The sequence below is a fragment of the Echinops telfairi genome, unplaced genomic scaffold (genome assembly GCF_000313985.2).
Source record: "Echinops telfairi isolate 266 unplaced genomic scaffold, ASM31398v2 ScPeMD7_9;HRSCAF=40, whole genome shotgun sequence".
Classification (NCBI taxonomy): domain Eukaryota; kingdom Metazoa; phylum Chordata; class Mammalia; order Afrosoricida; family Tenrecidae; genus Echinops; species Echinops telfairi.
Genome location: NW_022103906.1, coordinates 96,325,314 through 96,341,088, shown reverse-complemented (window position 1 = coordinate 96,341,088; position 15,775 = coordinate 96,325,314). Strand labels below are relative to the sequence as shown.

General features: G+C 50.5%; 1 protein-coding gene across 1 annotated transcript; it reads left to right on the top strand.

Moving 5' to 3' along the window:
* Window positions 1-2,096: 2,096 nt before the first annotated feature.
* Window positions 2,097-8,441, top strand: CUNH2orf50 (chromosome unknown C2orf50 homolog). The gene is made up of 4 exons (XM_004696035.2): window positions 2,097-2,420; window positions 5,712-5,751; window positions 7,561-7,780; window positions 8,269-8,441. Exons 1-3 carry the CDS (start codon window positions 2,188-2,190, stop codon window positions 7,750-7,752), a joined length of 465 nt encoding a protein of 154 aa, XP_004696092.1. The 5' UTR covers window positions 2,097-2,187; the 3' UTR covers window positions 7,753-7,780; window positions 8,269-8,441.
* Window positions 8,442-15,775: the final 7,334 nt, after the last annotated feature.

Below are 15,775 nucleotides of genomic sequence, written 5' to 3'. Positions count from 1 at the left end.
CAGCATCTTCATTCTGGGAAGAAAAGCAAAGGAGGGAAGAAAGAGGGAGAGTCCCTGCCTAACAACCTCTGGGTTTAGATGGACAAGTCTCGGGGTGGTGAACATGGTGTGTGCTCGGCTAATCCAAGGTTAGTGGTTCAAACTCACCCAGGAGCTCCCCAGAGGGAAAACCCTGGTGAGACAGGACACCCTGATGGATGAGTTCTACACTGGGACACGTGGGTTCATGGTGTCAGGACCGAGTTGACAGCAGTGGGCTTTTGGTTTTGTGTTTTCGGTGTGGGCACGAGAGTGGCATGTTCACTTGATCCCTTTTCACGCTCAGCCAGGCGCAGAAAGAGAGAAGCTGGCACACCTCGTTGGATTCCAGCGCTTGCTCTCCCTCCGCCACGTTGGGAAATCCTCACCTGTGAAGACCCTTGCTCCCTCGCTGGGGAAACCAGCCCCCGCACTGGGGCGGGCACCCCGAAGGACCTCTGTGAGTTTGCTGGCTGGCTTGGCCAGACCTTCCTATCCTCCTGGACACTCAGACGCTCCCTCTGCTCTGCCTGGCTTTGCCTAAATTTAGTTGTTCTTGAGTCTAAAGAGTAACAAGCATGGTGCCCAGCAGATTAACCCAGAGAAACAAAGACAGCAGACACAAGCCACTGAGTGGCTTCGCTCCGTAGTGACTCTGTCGGGCAGAGCAGAACTCCCATGGGTTTCTGAGACTGCCAGTCTTTTTTTTTTTAAGACAGATTTATTGGCACTTAGTCCACACAATTCAATAGTTCAATCATATCAAGAAGAGTTATACAATCATGACCGCAATCAGTTTTAGAACAGGCTGTCAGTCTTCATGGAAGAAGGCAACCTCTTCTTTTGCCCTAGGAGCAAGTGGAAAATTCGAACAGCTGGCCTTGCGGTTGGTGCCCCAACGCATCTCTCCATACTACCAGGAGAGCAGCTGAAGCAGCACAGAATGCCCGCAGACAGAAATGAGGAGAAAGTGCCTGAGAAGGACTGCCATCACCAAGCCACAGGGACCCTTGGGTGCCACAGAGCAAACCCAGGGTGCCCGGGGTTAGAGTAAAACCTGGGGATAAAAGTGCATGATGCAAAGTCTCCGATCTCCGATTCTCCTTGTTTCCTTCAGGAACTAGCCCCCAACCACACTCCCACCTACCAAGCCAAGCTCTTTACTCAGCAACTTTACGAGCCTCGGCTATTCCTTTAGAGTGTTGGGCTGGGAATACCTGCTTTGCCATTTGGAAACATCCAGCAAGATAAAGGATAGTGTTTGGCAATGTCTCCGGGTTCACTCAGAGTGGATAGATATTAATAATGCATAGTTACTAATGTCCCTTCCCTAATGCAGTCCCATGGTGCTTCTTCCTCATCATTTCAAACAGAGGCAGGAAACATCTCAGTAAGACCCCGGCTATGATTTACAGAGCACCTGTACATCCATCAGCAGCCGCGCGCCTCACCACATCCACCAGCAGGGCAAAACCAGGATCCTGATCCTCTTGTGGGTGGCGAAGATCAAGGTCAGCAGTTCAAAACCACCAGAGCTTTCTGCTCCCTGAGGAAACTCACAGGGCAGTTCTAGTCTGTGCTCCAGGGTCGCTATGAACAGGCAGAGACTCAATGGCAGTGGGTTTGGTTTGAAGGACGTAGAAAACCTCCTCTTCCTCCCTCTGAGAGAGGCTGGTGTTTCTGACCTTGAGATTAACAGCCCAGACACCACCAGGGCTCCTGCAGGGCTGGATCAGGAGTCAGGATGTGGGCTCCTACTTCTGTCCACCAGGTGTCGGCCTCCTGCACCTGGGAAAGAGAGGTCATGGGCAATACACAGAACTGGAGGCTCTCTCCACCCTAACCCTGGGATGCTCTCTTTCTCTCTCTCTCTCACACACACACACACACACACACACACACACACACACAGCCCTCCAGGGGCCGCCCATCCTGGGCACACTAGGAACGGCAGGTTTCCAGGGTGACAGTCAACATGGGCAGGATTTCCAAACACAGCTCTGCTCAAAAGTTTTCCCAGGCTTGGGGGGAGCAGTCAGGCTCCACACTCATAGGCAAGCAGGATCTTTGTACCAGTTCTCCTGGCTAGCAAGGGAGGGGGAGGTTGGACAGGGGCCACACGCCCCCAGGCACACACACACATTCACACACTCACACACACACTCACTCATGGGGAGCCGCCCCAGCCCTGGCCTACAGAGAACCACATCTGCAGGATACCGATTGCCCCCAAGCAAACAGCCGGCCTCCATCTCCCCACCTGCTCGGGGTGGCCCTGTGACTCGAAGGGGTCTCCAGAAGCCCCGGGACCCCGAGCAGGAGACCCCGAGAGCAGAGGGCACGCAGCAGGACCAGCTGTGGAGGGAGCTCGTGGAAGCAGAGCTTCGGAGTCAGCGGCGCTGGTGAGTCCCTGGGGCGCCCTCCTTCCTCCCTCCCAGGCAGGGCGCCATCCCCTTTTCAAAGCTCGAGGAGGAAGATGGACTTGGAAGTCCAGGGTGAGATGGGGGCGAGGGCAGACCTGGAGCCCCACTCTGACTGGGAGCCTGCGGGGCTTCTGGGGAAGAGGAGGAGGAGTGGGAGGAGGTGTTGGGGACCGGTGGTCAGAAGGGAGAGGGGAACACCTGAGAGAGTGGTCAGTGCAGCCTGGAAGGCAGGTAGGGGGCTTGGTTGTGGGTGTTCAAGGAAGGCAGGGAAGGGTTTGAAGAGGCCATGGAAGAACCGGACACACTGTGGCTGCGGCTTGAACAATTACAACCTGGACACTCGATCTCCCTTTCAGTACGCTTTGAGCTTCCTGTGGTTTTCAGCGTTTTCTCTCTCTCTCTCTCTTTTTTTTGTTGTTTTTCTCAAATTGAGGTTCATCTCTTGTATTTTTGTTGTTGTTGGTAGCATTCTTGACCCTCTGTTGGGTATCTCACTATGATTTCCGGGATCAGAAACCCAAGTTGGGTGAATCTTCAGAGACAATAACCAGAACGTGGGTTCAGGGCGCGGGAGGGGGTCACTATGTAGGCAGGGGAGGGAGGCAGTAATGGGGAGCTGATATCAAGGAGGTCAAGAAGGAAGAAACTGTTTTGAAAACGATTGCGGCAGGGATGGCACAGCACTGCTTGATATGGCTGAACTATTGAACGGTATGGTATCTGGATCGTGTCCTACAAAATGGCTGGGGGTGGGGAGAGAAACAAAACGAACTTCTAAAAATAAATACAGCTATCGACACATACCCCAAACCAAACCCACTGCCACTAAGTCAATTCCAACTCACGAGGGCCCTGTATAAGGTTGCGGGGGCTGTGAATCTTTACAGGACCAGCCGTCTCCTCTTCCTTCCAAGGAGCGGCTGATGGGCTCGAACCGACAACCTTTCAGTGAGCTATCCAACACTTCCCTGACAGAGCTACCAGAGCGCCGACGATTTGTTTAAATACAAGTACAACGTAAGAGAGAATCCGTAAACTCAAGATTATTTCTTCAAGTTGTTTTCTAGTTGACCTGGGCTCTCAGAGACCCCGTCTGCAGCTGATGTTTTTGAAGTAAGTCACCAGCACTTCCTTCCAAAGGCACCTTTGGGTAAACTTGAACCTCCAACCTTCTGGTCAGTAGTCCAGTTCATCAATTGTTCATACCACCCAAGATAGATTAGCAGGCCTGTCTTAGGAAAAGATTTAAATGCAGGAAAACAAACTCACTGCCATCAGTTGATTAGAATACAGAAGAGCAAACCCCCTCCCATCGGTCACCCCTAACTCCTGAGGACCCTGTAGGAAAGGTTAGAACCACCCGGGTTTCTGAGACGGCAACTCTTTACAGGAGAGGCAAGCCCCATCCTTCTTCTGAGAGCTGGGGACTTCAAACTGCTAAAGTATTGGAAGAGAAAATGCCTTAGGATTCTCCAGAACCAGAAACATGCACAAATCCTGGAGGATCACACACACACACCACCACCACCACCACCACCACCAACACCACCAACACCACCAACACCAACACCAACCACTGCAGCAGTGGGAGAATAGACAAAGGAAGACAGAGAGTCCAGAGACAGCGGCCATGGGATGGGGGTGGACAGGAGGCCAGGGCTGGGAAAGCCCCAGAAGTGCTTCTTCCTTAGCTGGTTCATGTGCTTGTGAGAAAGGGGTACTGAGTGGGGCTGTAGGTCTTTGTTTTTAGCCATGTGAAATCAATGGAATACATTTTCTTTGGAACTTAAGAACACTGGGAGGAAATGTAATTGTGAACGCTAGGGAAAAACAAGAACACGAAGCACGTTGAAGGGATGGCAGGTGCCCAGGACACCACCTGAAGGAAGCCCCCGCAGAGCGGTTTCTAGAGCCTCCGGTTCTCTCACAGTAGACACACTGAGACCAGACCGGGCATGGGGAGGGGAGCCTGGGGCACTTGCCCAGGGGGCACCGATGAGAAAGGCAGCCAGACAAAGGGGAGAAGGCACTTCTGCTGCAGGGGAAGCCCTTCGCCACATTTACTCCTCTTCAAGTTGGGGGCTGGGAGGCCCAGCATCGGAACTGCCCAGGGTGCTCGTCACTCTCAATTTGCCCCTCATCCTACACTACTGCGTCTGTGGATGGTACACATAATCATAATGACATAAATAAGAGTGGCGATTTAACAAAAATGTCGAACTACTTTCTTTTCTAAGAGTGAGGGGAGAGCGAAGGAAGGCACCATCTCCCCTGCAGAAAGTCACGTGGAAAGCTGACAAAGGCACTGCCAAGGAGTCTATGCCACTCATGGCAACCCCAGAGGGCAGGGCAGAGCTGCCCAGGGAGTTTCTGAGGCTGTACTGTTTTCAGAAAGTAACCACGGCACCACAGGGATCCCTCACGTTTCAATGTCAAAACCAGGAAAGCACAGGGTGGGAAGGTTGCTTCAAAATGCAGAGATCAAAGACTTGTAGAAACAGCTAGACAGCGCGGAGCCTTCTGGAGGCCCATGGAATCGGGGCACATAATGACTGCCTTCATTCTGAGTCTAGAGTAATTGTTTGCTCTTTGAAACTACGGATTCCAATAAGAATTGGACGACCAATTCCAGTAACACTTTCATCTTGCCACCTTCCCCCGAGTTCGGTCACACGCACGGAATACTTTCAAAGGTTTAGGGAAGTCAAAACTCGTTTTCTTCACAAAATAGTTGAGGATGCTCCTTAAAATGTGTAGGGACCTACGGGAAAGTTGTACTCAATGTCCTTACCTAGGCTGCCCTACCCACCTCCCATCAGAGTTACCACCCTAGAAATGATTACTGGCTGCAATCGTTACCTGTTTTATGGAAGCCCCGTGTTATCAAGACCTAGATAATACCCGGCATTTGCTTCACTTAAAAATCCATTCCCTTCCTTTAAGGCTAATAGAGTTTGTACCACAAATCACTAGTGCCCAACCACTAGCTGAAAGGTTGGAGGTTCAAACCTACCCACAGGCTCTTCAGAAAACAGGTTAGCTGTCTGCTTCCCAAAGGTCAATCAGCCTTAAAACCAAGGGCGTACAATTCTGCTCTGCACACCCAAGGTCACCACGAGTTGTCATCCCCTGGATAGCAAGAAATAACCACATCCGCAAGGGCATGATGTGATCCATCAGGGGCATCAGCAGACTGGCCCGTCACGGTGAATGTCATGTATCACAACACCATGCAGAGAACTCATGCTATCAATGTGCTTCTCTTCCCAGGGCCCACCATTGGAGTTTCCTGAAAGACTATGATCCGATGGTAAGGCAACCTGCTCCAAACAGGTGTACTTGCATCTGAATCAGTGTGCATTCTCTCCGTCATTCATCCGACGTTCATTGAGGACCTCCTCTGTGCTATACGCTAGGAAGTACAGACCCGAGTAAAATACCAACACATTTCAGGCACTCAAGGTCTGGTGGAAAAGAAAATATTGGTGTAGAGCACTTATTTTTCCAAGCATTTCTTGATTTTTATTAAGATGGATCAGAAATGCAGGATATTGGCTAGGTATACTGACGTGTGAATGTGGTGTGCTCCTAAGCAGAACCAGTTTAGGTGGCAAAACTTGGTGAATGAATTCCCTGCTGCTAATATCATTGACTCTAATCCATTCTCCGCATTGTCGCCAGGTGAATTTCCCTAAACAGTAAAACTGACCACACCACTCCTTTCTTTAAAATCCTTCATTAAATAGCTCCTGGGGTAAACTCTGGATTATGCCCCACCCCCAGGACCCCATACAATGCCTGATGCTTTGTTCAGGTTGAATGGACTTAGTATACACGTGGGGTGAACTTAGTGATAAGAATGATCAAAGGATTAGCCTGGAAAATGGACACTGTAGAAAGTCAACCAAGAAGCTGGCCACACGGACCTTGTGAGCTTGAGAAAAAATTTAAATGCCTGCTTTACTGGACTTGCTGGGCTTGTTGTCATCGGGCCCAGAATAGAAGATGCAGTTCCCGGAGCCTGAAATCCTACACTGAGCTCCCGGGCCAACCCTCCAGCCTCCCACAGTCTCTTTCTGCTAAGGGTTTATGTACTAGCAACAGGACAACAGAAATCAATATCACACATCAACAGCAGGGCCGCTTCAACATGGCCTTTCCCCGGTGAAAGGGGGATCCCAATACTTGACTGCGGCCATGTCCCTTGACCCAGGGTAGACACAGCCAATCATAACAAGGGGCAGGGACCGCGGATCCTCTCCGCCCACTGACCAGATGCATTCTTCCTCATGCATGCTCATTCACTCATCTGCCAGGTGGACGCGCTATGGTTACCCAAACTCATTTCCACGCATGGAGGCAAAGCAGCACTACACAAAGGGTCAAAAACCAGCAACGTGAATGAACAGGTAGCGAAATATGTGTGCGATTCACACCATGTAGAACAGCGAGAACAGGCGAGCAGCGAGGTGGCTGGATCACACAAACCTATTTCTGAGACAAAGAAGCCAGGAGGAAAGGATGTGACACCATTAATTAAAAGCTTCAAATACAGTCGGGGTGACACGGGTCACGAGGAGGTGACCATGGGGTCAGAGAGGCTACAAGGGGCTGAGTGTACTGGATTTTCATTTTGTGTTTGTTTTGTGAAATTGCATTGAGGCGTCCAGTTGGGACGTATCCTTCGAGTAAAATCTGTCTAAGGTGAAGGAGAACAATCCCTCTGGAGCTGTGCTCAGAGAGGACACGGTCTTCTGCAGGGAGGGGGCGGTAGATGGAGGAACAAGACGCGGTCCTTCGGGGCTCCTGTCTCAGGAGGCGGCTGAGAGGCAGGTCATTAAATTATGAAGAGCACAAGGCAAAGTCAAGGAGGGTGGGAAGCGTCCAGGGGGAGTGGGACCCAAGGATGAGAAGGGACACGCGACAAAGGTCTGGGGAGGGTGTTGCTCTCCTGGGATCACCGTCGACCAGACTGGGTTTGAAGCCGTCGGAGAACAGACACCTAAAGACGGTGTCTAGCCCCTGCTCTGTGTTCTTCTCTCCCAAGGGGCTCTCGGGTGGCTGGCTGGTAGACGCCCTCCCGTTCCCCCACCGTGTGTGACGGCAGCTGTCTCCTCAGGGCAATAAGAAGGAGCACCCCACGTTGCCGGAGCACGTGCCCCTCTTCTCGGACACGGTCCCCAACTCCACCAACCAGGTTGTGGGCAGCAGGGTGGACACGCCTCTGGGGAAAGCGCTCGTACACATGGACTTCTTCTTCAAAGAAGGAGCTCGGAAGCAGAAGCTTGAAGAAGAGCTGCAGCCCATCTAGGACCCAGGAGGGCCCGGGTCTCCCTGAGGTGGGTGTGGGAGACCCTGACTTGACTTCCACGCAGCCTGGCCCACGGGAGACAGTCCACACCCCCACACACAGGTTAGCTGGCACTTTAAGTGTCTCTAATTCCCACCATAGCCTTCCAGGAGGCTTCCGGGGCTTTGAAGCAAACAAACACCAAGAGGGTTCAAGGAACTTGCCCGACCACCTGCAACGTTGTAGGAAATCCAACCTTAGTCCTTACACCGGCCTGTGAGCACTGACTCCGTGGGTTCCAACCCTGCTCCGGCTCCTTCCTGCTCTGTAACCTGGGGCAGGTTAGACCACTCTGTGCCCATTTCCCCAAGCATGTATAAGGGGGACTTGTGACCGATCATAGAACAATTCTGTTATCTTCCAATTCTCTTTTTCCACGAACGTTTGGAAGCCCCTTAGGTTGGTTTCCGTTTACTGCTATGACGATTTAATAACGCAAACCTGGTAACTTAAACCCATGATCTTATCTTGATGCAGGTTAGAACTGCAAAAACGAGTCTCCCTGGGCTAACGTCCAGGGGTCAGCGTGGCGCCTTCCTCCTGTGCGTGCTCTAGGGACAGCCTGCTGCCTGGCCTTTCCAGCTTCCAGAGGAGCCTGGGGGTGTAGGGGCTAGGTGTCAGGCTGCCATCTGCATGGTTGGCAGTTTGAAACCTCCAGCCCCTCCTTGGGAGAAAGCCCAGTCTTTCTACTCTGAAAGAAATCCGGTCTCAGAAACCTGCAGAGGGTTGCTGTGGATCAGCATCAACTTGATGGCAGGGAGTGTGGTTCTTGCAGCGGCTGCCCTCCACCCTTGACTGGGGCTCCCTGCCATCCGCAACGCCATCCTCAACGCCAACATCTTCATGTTTCTCTCTTGCCTCCTACACCTTCACGTAAGGACCCTTGTCAGCACATCAGGCCCACCCTGATCACCCAGGACAACTTCTCCGTCGTAAGATCCTTAACTGAGTTAAATCTGCAAGCTCCCTGGTTGGGGCGGTAGATTCACAAGGCCCAGGGAATCGGCCAGGGCACCTCAGATGGGCCATCTTCTGCCTGCTGCATCTGGAGATAGTGATAGGACCCCTTTTATAAGGCGGCCAAGAGAGTAGCTTCATGAATCTCAAATACACTGGCATCTAGCCGATTCTGATGCATAGCAGCCCTGTAGGGCAAGATAGAACTGCCCCTGGGGTTCTGAGATGAAACCTTTACAGGGTCGAATGCTTCCTCTTGCTCCCTCGGAGCTGCTGGTGCCGGACCGCTGGCCTTGTGGTTGGCAACACGACGCGAAACCACGACGCCCATCGCCCGGCTGCTCGGTTCAGACAGTTCGTGCCTCGGCCAGTGCCTGGGGCACAACATGGGTGCTGCGCCTGAACAGAGGCTCCTCTCTCGAGAGGGAGCATGTTGCAGGTGTGGTTCCTACAGAAGGCCGGGGGTGCTCGGGCAGAGCTCTGAGAAGGCCGCCTTGCTCAAAGTCAGTCTCTCTGCCCCCTCCGTTCTTCTGTCGATTCTGCAGTCATGACTAAGGTGGTCGGGTGAGGTTGGGAGCAGGGCCCTTGCAGGGCAGCTGAGCTGAGGCCATTCTGTGTGCACCTGTGACCTGGGTCAAGGTCATGTCTCCTGTCCACCACATACTTCATTTTGGAAAAACCATACGATTTTGACATACGATTCATGTGCCACACCATTCGATGGCTTATGTATTTTAAAAAAGACTTGTGCAATCATTGCCGCAATTGATTTTATAACATTTTCTTCATTCTTATACCCATTATTATTAGTTCCCCATTTCCCCCAAAACACCCCCCCCCCAACCCTTAGGAACTATGAATCTAGTTCCGGTCTGTATAGATATAGACCTAGCCTAGATATGATAGAAAGAAAATCATACCAAAAACAGTGGGGGGGGGCACCAAAAAACAAATAAAACACAGAAAAACCTCAATCCAAAAGAAAGTAGAATGTAATCAAAAGTCGAGCAAATTAAAAATGGGTCAAAGGGGAAAATCAATGACAATATGTTCAATGCTAACCTAATTCTATCTGCGGTAGGTGTCTGGTAGGGCCATGTGCTGAGCTGCCAACAGCCAGTTTGGCAGTGCCGACCCAGCAGTCACTCCGAGAGGGAGAAAGACAAGACCACACATTCCCACAAAGATTCACTGCCTCAGAAACCCAGAGGGGCAGCTCGCTGACACCCCCGACCCCCACCCCGCCCCTGCAGGGTTGTTGAGCTGGGACCCACCGGATGACAGTGAGGGTGAATTTGATGTCTGCAGTGACCCTCTTTCTAATGCACCCGTCCAAGGCCAAGGCTCCTGATCCAAGGGAATTCAATGGAGGCTGGATCCGCACCACCACACACTGGATGGTGGGTGGGTGGACACAGTAGGTCCCAGGAGCAGGCTGGAGCCAGAGCGCTGACATACATCCGGGTTCCGCATGATGCTCAGCTGTGCAGGGCTGGCACAGAGTCTCGGGGACAGGAGCACGCTCATCAGGTATGGGCTTCCTGCCCTTCCCAAAGGCCATGTGGACAGCCTGAGGACAATGGACAGTCAACAGTGGACAGTTGGGGCCCCTCTTATGTCCAAAAGTTGCACCAAAGACTTCTGTCCTCTCTGCTGGTTAAAAACAAAGGAGTCCTCTCCCCTCATCTTTTGAGCACCCAGCTAGGTCATACCCTGCAGCCTTCCAGGCCAAGGAGACCCAGCCTTGTGACAACCTGGGCCCGTGGGACAGAGCGATGACCGTGCGTGCCACTCCCAGCTGGCCCCTCCTTCTCTCTCCTCCAGCCTAAAGATACAGAGGATTTGGGGGAGGCAGGGGAGAGAGGCCCAAGAGGGAGGGGAAATGGAGCAGGGTGCCCCAGCCCCACACAAAGTTTACATCCATAGGGACAAGCCCCAAAAACAGATGCAAGGGGGTGGGGGAGTAACCGGGACTGCACATATGTGGTGTAAAGCATTTAAAATGTATTCTCTCATCTTCTGCTCACCACAACCCAAGGACATAAACCAGCACTTAACAAACTGAGATTCAGGTTGGAAAGAAAACCCTAAAGTCCTCAAGGCAAGTAAGAAGTCCAGTCAGTAAGTGAGCAAGCAGTGCCCCGAGCCAGGTCTGAGGATCATAATGCCGGAGCCTGCAGAGAGCGAGGAAATGGATCGGCAGCTGAAATGCTGCCTTCACTGCCATGAAGTCGATCCCAACTTAAAATGACCGTAGAGGACACAGCAGAACTGTCCCTGTGCGTTTCCAAAGAAGGCCTTATCTTTGTCCTACAGGGAGGCTGTTGGTTTCAAACTGCTGACCTTGAGGTGACAGCCCAACTCGGAGCCCACTACATCACCAGGCTCCCTCTCTCTGGGCTTTACCCGGCTTTCCGGCTAGTATTAAGAGCCACCGTCATTTTCGGGTATCTAATCTTTTCGGTGTCCTTATGAGAAAGGTATTTTCCTGTCGTACATCTAAGGAAACTGAGCTACAGAGGGGTTAAAGAACGTGCCAGGGCTACAGGGTGGCCAGTGGAAAAGCCAGGTCCAAATCCACCAATTTCATCGGGCTCCTGAGAACACATAGGGGTTTCAAAAAGGGCATGCCAAGATGGAATGAAAGGAGAATGGAATTTTCCCCGAGGCTTTTTGAAGTCCCACCTGTCCTGACACACTAAGCGCCATTAAACCAAGCCAACCCTGTGGCTGTGGGGTGGGTTCTGACACAGCCACCCTGCGAGACAGAGAGCTGCTCTGAGACCGCAAATCTTTAAGGAGGCCGACAGCCTCGTCTATCTCCTGAAGTGAGGCTGAAGGCTTTGAACCACTGAACTCACAGCTGCTCAACATTTAATTCGCTGTCCCACAAGGGCTCTGTGTGCTCGACGGGAGCCCCTTAGTGCCCCGTAAATTGAGTTGCAACTATTCAATTCACGCAAGAGTTCTTGGGAAAGTGGGAACTGGTTTTCCCAATGCCTAAGATCCCCTTTCCTCAAGAAAACCTCATGTGTTCTCAGAAGGTACACAGCACACGCTATTTCCGCAACACAACCCTTTCTCCTTGTGTTAGTCGGATTGACTAGAGAAACAAACTCATTGACATTCATATATGTGCAAGGGAGAATTTTATATCAAGAATTAATTATGCATCAATAAAACACCCCAGCCCAGTCCAGATCAAGCCCGTAAGTTCAATATTAGCCTGTATGTCCAATATTAACCCATGAATTCTTCATACTCACTCAGCACATGCAATGATGCCGAATGGAGGAATATATATCACAGGCTGGTGGGTGGAAAGTCCTGTGGATCCAAAGTCCTGTGGGCGGGGGGAGCATCTCCAGGGCTCTGGCTGTCATCAGCATGGCTCCATGTGGCTTGTCAATAGGAATATGTAGCAAGCAAAGAGAGTGTGTCTGCCTCCATGGAGGAAGACAGGAGTTCCCAGAATCCTCAGGAGAAGACCACACCCACAGAGAGGCCTCATTGGCAATGATCTGATTGACAGGCTAGACTCCACCCCTTCACTCAAGTTAAGAGGAGATTATGTAACAGCCACACTCCTGCACTGCCACACCCATGGCTGCTCAGATTGAGTGTGAGGACACCAGACAGGCCTGACTCTGGTGACCAACAGGAAGGGACAGAAGTAATCCCCGCAGGACAGAGCCCTGTGCATTGCTATCCCAAGGAGGCCGTCTCTTTTTTCCAGAATCTGAGATGGAATCTGGGCTCCCTGTCCAGAGTGCTTCTCTGTGTCTGGGGACTTCCGTGGCCAGGACAGTGAAGAATCTCAGGCCCATCTTGGCAGGTCACTTGAAGGTGGGCCTGGATGGAGATAAATGCAGCTGCAGGTCGCTCCTTAGAGAATCCATGTGTGTTGTGAGCATGTTCTGTGTTGTTTTTACCCCCAGAAAAGAGGAAAAGAAAGAAAATATCAGTTGTGAGCTTTTCTCATAGGAAAAAGCTTCTCAGAGGATTTTCTCATAGGAAAAGCTTCTCAGAGGATTTGCTCAGGATACAGCTGGAATAAGTACGGTGAGAAGACACAACCCTGACACATGTCTTTCCTGATTTTAAGCCGTGCAGTATTCCTTTGTTCTGTTCCAACGACTGCCTCTTGGTCCGTGTGCACATTCCTCAGGAGAACAATGCAGTGTTCAGGAATTCCCATGCTTCTCAAGGCTATCCATAGTTTGTTATGATCCCCACGGTCGAATGCCTTGGCATCGTCAATAAAACACGTAAACAACTTTCTGGTGTTATCTGCTTTCAACCACAATCCACCTGGCATCAGCCATGAAACCCCTCTTGCCACATCCTCTTCTGGATCTACTTAGAATATCTGGCATCTCCCTGTTGATCTTCAGCAAAATTTTGCTCACGTGTGATATTAATGATACTGTTAGATAATATTTGTATTCTTTGGAAAGGGTGAAAATACGGATCTCTTCCGGTCAGTTTTCCAGGCAGCTGTCTTCCAGATTTCTAGGCATAAATTAAGGAGTGCTTCTAGAGCTTCATCGGCTTGTTGAAACATTTCAACTGGAGTTCATCTATTCCTGGAGACTTGTTTTGTGGTAATGCCTTGGGTGCAGCTTGGACTTCTTCCTTCAGTACTATCAGTTCTTTCTTGGTCATATGCTACTTGAAATGGTTGTGTGCCGACCAGTTCTTTGGGTGCAGCGACTCTGTATTCCTTCTATCTTCTTTGGATGCTTCGATATTTTGCCCACGGAATCCCTCAATATCACAACACTAGGCCTGGATTCTTCATTTCTTTCAGCTTGAAATATGCTGAGTGTGCCCTTCTCTTAGGTCTTTATAACTCAAAGTCTTTGCACATTTCATTATAACAGCTTGTCTTCTTAGGTTACCCTTCACGTTTTTCTCTTCAGCTCATTTACATCTTCATTTCTTCCACGGGCCTTCGCTACTCTACAATTAAAAGCACATTCCAGAGCCTCTCCGGAGGCCGTTTGCTTTCTTTGTGTATGATGCTCTTGATATTATCCTGCACCTGTCATGAGTGTTCAAAGCACCAAAGTAGTTCTTCAGATGGCCTCCATGTTCATACGGGAGCTGCTTAATGTGGTATTTTGGCTCTTGTGGACTTTTTAATTTTTCTTAAAATCCACCTTAATTTATCTATAAGCAATTGGTGGTCTGTTCCACAGTTGGCCACTGGTCTTGTTTCAGTTGATAATATTGAGCTTCTCCATCATCTCCTCTCACAGATACAGTTAATTTGATCCCTGTTCATTCCATCTGCTGTGGTCCATGTGCAGAGGTGCTGTTGATGTGGCTAGTAAATAAAAAGCTAATTGAAATGAAGAAGTTGCAGGTAATGCAAAATTCTATCTTGTGAGTTTCAGCTTCATTTTTATCACTGAGGCTATAGCTTTCCAACCACTGATCCTTTTTCTTTGTTTCCAGCTTTTTCAGTCCAATCATCAATCACTATCAATGAATCTTGATATCGTGTTTGATCCATTCCACACAGAAGTTGGTAGAATTTTACAATGTCTTCATCACTAGCTTTAGTGGTTGGTGCTTAAATTTGAATAATAGCTATGTTAACTGGGCCTCCTTATAGGCAAAATAGATATTACCCTATCACAGACAGGACTGTACCTCAAGACAGATCTTGAAATGTTCTTTATGATGATGAATGTGAAGCCCTTCCTCTTGAACTTGTCATTCCTGGTGGAATACATCGTATGATCATCTAAACCAAGATAATCAATGCTAGTCCATTTGGCTCAAAGCCTAGAATCTTGATCTTTATGCATCCCATTTCATTTGCTTCTAATTTTCCTAGATTCATATTTACACATTCCACATTCTAATTATGGATGGATGTGTGCTGCTGTTCCTCCTCCCTTGCAGTAGTACCCCATCAGCACATACAGCTTGGCCCCGTCCACATCATTAAGGTTGACTTCACTATGAGGGATTACATCTTCCCTCATTGGACTTTGAGTGCCTTCTAACCTGCCGGACTCATCTTCCCACATGCTATCTTATCATATATCCTACTGCTACTCATAAAGTTGTGGGTAGCTAATCCCTCAGAAACGGGCCATCTCTGCCTTTTTCAGAGTCTGTTCTTAATGTGGAAACTCCACGCAAACATGTCCACCCCCTACTGCCCCTTCTCTGCCTTCACCTTCTTGCTTGCTGACCAGAGAGCTGCCCAAGCCCTGCCAGGTTCCCACCGACATCGGATCCACAGGCCGCCGCCCCCACGCCCCTGTGATCTTCCTGCACTCTGTATCATTGCCTGTGACTGCTGCGTCTGAAGAGGGACTTAAGGACTTGAGTTGGACGGGCTGGGATGTTCTCTTGACATATAATTACTTCCTGATATAAACCTCTCATACACATGAGTGTTACTGGGTTCGTTTCTCTGATCAACCTGGCCTAACACACCTCCTTGTAACTAACTGTTACCTCCCTTGGGGAAAATTTTCACTCTGGAGGCTGGAAGCTCAAAGCTTGCAGGTCTGAATCCCAAACCCCATCAGAGCACGGCCTCCTAGGACTGGGGAGGAACACTCTTCCCCCGGCGACTGGTTGGTAGGTCAACCATGGCTTTGGAAAGGCCTGGGGTTCTGATCCCATTAGGCACTCTGGCCAAGTCCCCGGCTCTCTCCAGGTGCCCCGCCCCCCTCACCTGCACAGGGAGGAGAACCTGCATACAGGGAGTTGCATGGCTCAAGGGGTTAAAGGGGCAATTTCTCAACTACAAGGGGTGTTCAAAGCACTCGTGGGGGGAAAATCCACGATTTTTCCCTTCTACTTTTCCATGAACTTTGTGAAGCCATTACTTACTCTGAGAAAAACAAACACAGACAACACACCACGTTGGGGGGTGAAAGCTTCCAAAGAAACAGTCCACCAGCCCTGGAGAGGGTGTGCCAGTGCACCCTATCCCGGCGCACACGCTGCCCGGGGCGGATCCCGTGGGAAAAGTGAATCAGCGGCGGGCGGACCGGTGGGG